The 5,117-nt window shown below is 48.5% G+C and overlaps 1 protein-coding gene across 1 annotated transcript in view; it reads right to left on the reverse strand.

Moving 5' to 3' along the window:
- Positions 1–2,539: 2,539 nt before the first annotated feature.
- NARF (nuclear prelamin A recognition factor) overlaps positions 2,540–5,117 on the reverse strand; it is an 18,898-nt gene continuing 16,320 nt past the window's right edge. The window contains exons 9-11 of the mRNA XM_018566974.1: positions 4,607–4,741; positions 3,675–3,832; positions 2,540–2,948 (exon numbers count right to left, since the gene is read on the reverse strand). Of these exons, the coding sequence (XP_018422476.1) occupies positions 2,707–2,948; positions 3,675–3,832; positions 4,607–4,741 (535 nt within the window). The 3' untranslated portion in view covers positions 2,540–2,706. The remainder of the gene's footprint in view (positions 2,949–3,674; positions 3,833–4,606; positions 4,742–5,117) is intronic.

Consider the following 5,117-nt stretch of genomic DNA (forward strand, 5'->3'; position numbering starts at 1 on the left):
GGGGGGGGAGAAATATATTGAAAAACCGGTATCGGTGCATCCCTAATAGATTCCTTCTGTTTTAAGAAAGCTTTACTGCACTAAGCAATGTAAAAAGAACCTAAAAAAAGGACACAATAGGCAGCAGACAACCTGTGAAAGGCTTCCTCAAATTCTTTTATTGCAGAAACAAAAAAGACAAATTGTACACAAAAAAAAAAAAGAAAAAACAAACACACAGACATAAAACAATGGGAGGGAAACGTACATCTGAAAAATATTCTTACAGCAACGTGCAAGAAATAAAAGGTTGTGTTTCTGCTGGGAAGGTTTCGGTCTCCCCATCGATATCCGGGTCCGGAGAGGACGGTCGTAGTAGGAGAAGTTATGCGTTCACGTTTTGTGATACATAGGATAAAACAAGTCTAAGCGTTCTCTAAGAGATTACCTATAAAATCACCTTTATTGTCACAGATCATTACAGAAAATATAAATAACACTGACGACAAAAACGCCAAAATACGTTTACTGATTCCGTACGGTATTGATATGCGAGAATATCTGGGAATTCTGGGATTTACTCAGAACCCCTGGGTTAGGTCTAGAAGAACAAATACTGCGCGGAGACATCTGAGAGAATGGAGATGGGAGTACAACCGACCACACGAAAAACAGGACACAACTGGACCATGAAGGCGATACGATGATGGGTTTGAGGAAGATCAGATGGCGTCCGCACCAACGTCTTTGAGTGCTACATCTGGTACCATTGCTCCTGCTGGTAGGGTTAGCAGCATAAAGTACATGGAAAAACGGTTTCTTCTACGACTAAGGCAAAGCAATTGTACCACAGAGTTCATGTGTAACAGTACCTGGGTACAGGAGGACGGCCAATGTTTACCCTGATCTTACGATTCGTAGGCTCAACTGATCATAGTCTTGTGGTGGGAATGGTGCCCGATTCACAGGCAGCAAAGACATAAAGGAAATTAAAATACAGGAAATAAAAGCACCATAAGAGGTTCTGTTATTATCAGTTTTGTAAACAGGTCAAAGATGCCTGAAAGGAAGTCATAGCCCTCTAAAGATGGAGCCCCTCATTCATAGTGGGGTGTTCCAGCCACAGTGGTGCCTCTGAAGCCTGGTTATCAAAAAACCTTCTGCCTCTTCATCTCAGTAACCCCTCCCCTTGATGACCCCCTGTCAACCTTGATGAACCCCGCAGTGGCGGAACTACCGCCGGTGCAGGCGGTGCGGGCGCCCGGGGCATCTACGGAAGGAGAACGCTGTGTTTGTGGGGTTTTTTTTGGGGGGGGGGGCCCAAAAAAAATCTTGCACCAGGGCCCTTTGTTCCTTAGCTCCGCCACTGGAACCCCGTCAACCTTGATGACCCCCGTCAACCTTAAGTTCTGTGCACTGTGATGACCCTTGTCCACCCTGTTGTCCTGTCCACTTTGATGACCCCCGTCCACCTTACTTCTGTGCACTGTAATGACCCTTGTCCACCCTGTTGACCAGTGTCCACTTTGAGAAGTTCAGTTCACCTTGATGACCCCTGTCCACCTTGATGATGCTTCAGACATCATAGGCTCTGACAGGTTGACCTCCCACTACGTGTAAGCATGGACACTACTACGAAGAGGCATGGCATTGTGACATAAGGCAATTGCTCAAACTACACAGTGGCTTGTGTGCAGCTTTGTTCGGCCACCGACAGCTTCATCTATTGGCTGCCTTGGTTGGTCATCAAGTAGCAAGGTCCCCCAACAAACAAGCTGATCTTAGCAAAGCACCAATGCCTAAGCAGAAAGCGGGCCCCCTACAACTAAGGTAATGGGGCCCTTTTGGACGGATTTGTGTTTCCTTTGCCCGTTTACAAAAATCTAATATATTTAAAGTGTATCTAAAGCCAAATAATGTTTTATTTGATTTTAGGACGGAGTATGGTAGGTTGGAGGACCCCGGCCAGGTTTTTATTGCTGTCTAGGCTGGAAAGATTCACATTCTCTAGTTTGTATTGGGGTCATCAGGAAGTTATGGGAAATCCAAAATTTTACAGCCGTCACCAGAATAGGATGCGAGGGGAAATATTCCAGTGGTCACTGTCTAGGAGTGGACTTTCCCTCAATTTTAAAGACAGCCCTGTCACTTCCTGTTGAGTCTAAAAGACAGGACGTGGAGAAAAATCTCCCCAAAACAAACCCTATCCTGCTAAAAGAAAAAATTGGTTTCAGATCTTAACCTTGAAGCCCACTTGGCATTTTCAGGAAGAATGTAGACCCTTTGTCCACCAAGGCCAGAACCTCCACAGTAAGGCTCCAATAAGATAGCGGGAAGGTCGGGTTTGAAGCAATGGACAAAGGGAAATAAGGCATTTACATATAAATAGGAGACGTTACACATGCACGGCAAACGCAACCCTTCTCCACAAGGCTGACCTAGCAGCAACGGGTCAGGAGTTTCATCAAAAGTCGGACAAGGCCCGAAGGTGTCGAGCTGGCCCAAAACCGGGGCACTCAAATTTATTTTAAAAAGACCAGTTGTCAATTTGTCGGCGGCGATGAACCTACAACAAGTCTATTTGCGAGCTACCAAGTTCATCCAGGGGCCACCTCTTGTCCAAGGTGCAGCGTCGGCCATTTTGTCTCCTGTTGGGGGCGGAAGATGCGCTGGTTGCCGGCAGCCTCCACCCCGCCCATTGCATAGAAACAGTACGAGTCCGCGGCATCACCACTTCATGTCCACCCGCGCGGTGTTCTGGGATGTGGGGACGAATTTGGTGTGTAGCATTTCCTTGGATTTTTGCGACTCGGCGCCCTCCAGCCAGGTAGCGTACAGCTCCTTTATGTGCGGGTTACTCTCCGGGCTCTGAACCGGGACCTGGGTGTACAAGGCTTCCATCTCCTGTAGCTCCGCCCGCTCTGGTTTACCGTCCGCCGTCTGAGCCTGGCCTTTTCCGTTCAGGCAGCCTGGGGGGGAATAGAAAAGGAGTTATTTTATTACCGGTTAGCGTATTTATATTTGCGTTCAGGGATCAGTAATGGGGGTAACAGTGTCCACAGTTACCCCCATTACTGCCACAGAAACAGGACAGATAAGAAGATGCTTTCTACTGCACAGAGGTAGGGATCAATGACTGGTTCTGACTTCAGCCCTTCTACACTGGAAACATCACAGTTCAGCTTCCCCTTATGGGGCCCCCTCCTGCGCCCGAGCCCCACAGCAGCTGCACAGTCTGCTATGGTTATGAATAATCCACTGCTTCTGACCCACCAGTCTATGAACATGGACGGATCACCCATAACAGCCTCAGACATCCCATTCTATCAAGAGTCCGCCTGCTGGTGGAACCGGATACTGCTCTCTCAGGCCCGGGGACTGGCTAGTCAGACATACAGCACCGTGATGTAGGAGGAAGAGGAGAGAGAGTTGTGTGCATTGTAGTGTATAACCTAAAAGGGAGGTGAGGTGGGGTACACACTCCCCAGCACCATACAAGCGATTGGGTGGCTCTAGCCATTCGGGCACCAGTTGCACTGCTTACAGGTCTAGGATTCTTACAGGGAAGCCGCCATGATGAAAATACAGGAGGCTTCCATTGCCGATGAGCCCATTGGGTCATTCTCTGAATGCCGCCGTCTTGCCGTCCCCAATTATACCCGGCCAGCAAATAGAAGCCCTTTAAAGACACCCACCTCCGGGGCAGGCCAGGACCTCCACGAAGTGATAGTGGAACTTCCCCTTGCGCAGCTTCAGCACCATGTTCTGGATGTTTCGGAAGCCGTAGGCGGCGGCGAAACGCAGCACGGTCTCCCCGTCTTTTTCCAAGCACACTTCCTGGAAGTCTTTGTTCCTGCACAAAAAGGCCACACAAAGTTTGGAGGTCTGGAGCTATTGACTCTGCAGACAGTTGGCGACTTCTGCGCGTGACAGCATGCGCTGACCCCGCTCTGTCACGTTACGTGGCCTACCACTTCGTGGCTGAGTTGCTGTTGTTCCCAGTTGCTTCCACTTTGTTATAACACCAGTAACGACTTCCGGCGCCAGATGACTTGGCCGTGTCTCCCGGAGCTCTGTCCCGCCGATCGCCGAACACCCCCGAACCCAGCCGATCTTATCCTACAATAGTCACCGTCACCTACCCGCACAGCAGGGGATACAGTACGGTCTATGGATCGCTATCTTTCGCGAGCACAGCCGACCAGGAAAGCCTTGGAACAGTCTCTCACAGACGACAGGGACAAATCCAAGATGGCCGCCGATGTCACTCAGCAATCTGACCTAACGATGGATCTCTCTGGTGAGTCACAGCCACCTCCCCTACAGGGACAAATAGACTACCAGACATTGGCTGCAGCTGTTGCCTCCCACTTAAAGGCAGACCTGGCCCATATTATCGCAGACTCTCTGCAGCAGCATCTAGGGAAACTAAATGCAGCACTGACATCACAAGGAAATCAAATCAAGCAAGTTGAAAATAGAGTGAATGATCTAGAGGCGGCAATGTATATGGTCCTGTATTTTATCCTCGCCACATGTTGTGAACACATTCTGATTTCTTCATGAAAATGTGTCATCACTATGTAACCTGCAAGTATAATGATAATCGGCTCTGCCCAGGACTCACTTTAGCGTTTTATACGTGATCTCTTGGATGTCAGTACCGAAAAGCTCCTTGGCGGCATGCCGGAAGATGTGCGCGAGGTACCCGTCGGAGCTGGTGCTTTCGTGGCGCACAAATGCGCAGGTTGTCCCTCCGAAGCTTTAAGAGAATGAAAAAAAAAAAAAGGAATCAGAGGGGGAAGGGAAAAGAAGGAGGGGGGGTTATATCACATGAGTGGAATCCGCTGACTGGTCACATGGTACAAATCCCAATCAGCTGATTGAGCTCTCACGGTGAGGATATAAAAATGATTATTTTTTTTGGTTAGGTTTTGGGTTCTCTATACATGCTGGTGCACATTTTCCTGATTGAAGTGCATAGAGAAATTCTCCCTAGTGCCTATCCTGATGTGAAGACAGCACAGTCAGTATAAAACCACTAACAGGGTAAGCCATCAAGAGAGTAAATTGTATTTGTTGAATGGATCCTTCCCAATCTTGCCTCCATACTGCTGCTTTAATATGATGGGCAGCTT

Source organism: Nanorana parkeri, unplaced genomic scaffold (assembly GCF_000935625.1).
Source record: "Nanorana parkeri isolate BGI_ZX_2015 unplaced genomic scaffold, ASM93562v1 scaffold994, whole genome shotgun sequence".
In the NCBI taxonomy this organism is placed as follows: domain Eukaryota; kingdom Metazoa; phylum Chordata; class Amphibia; order Anura; family Dicroglossidae; genus Nanorana; species Nanorana parkeri.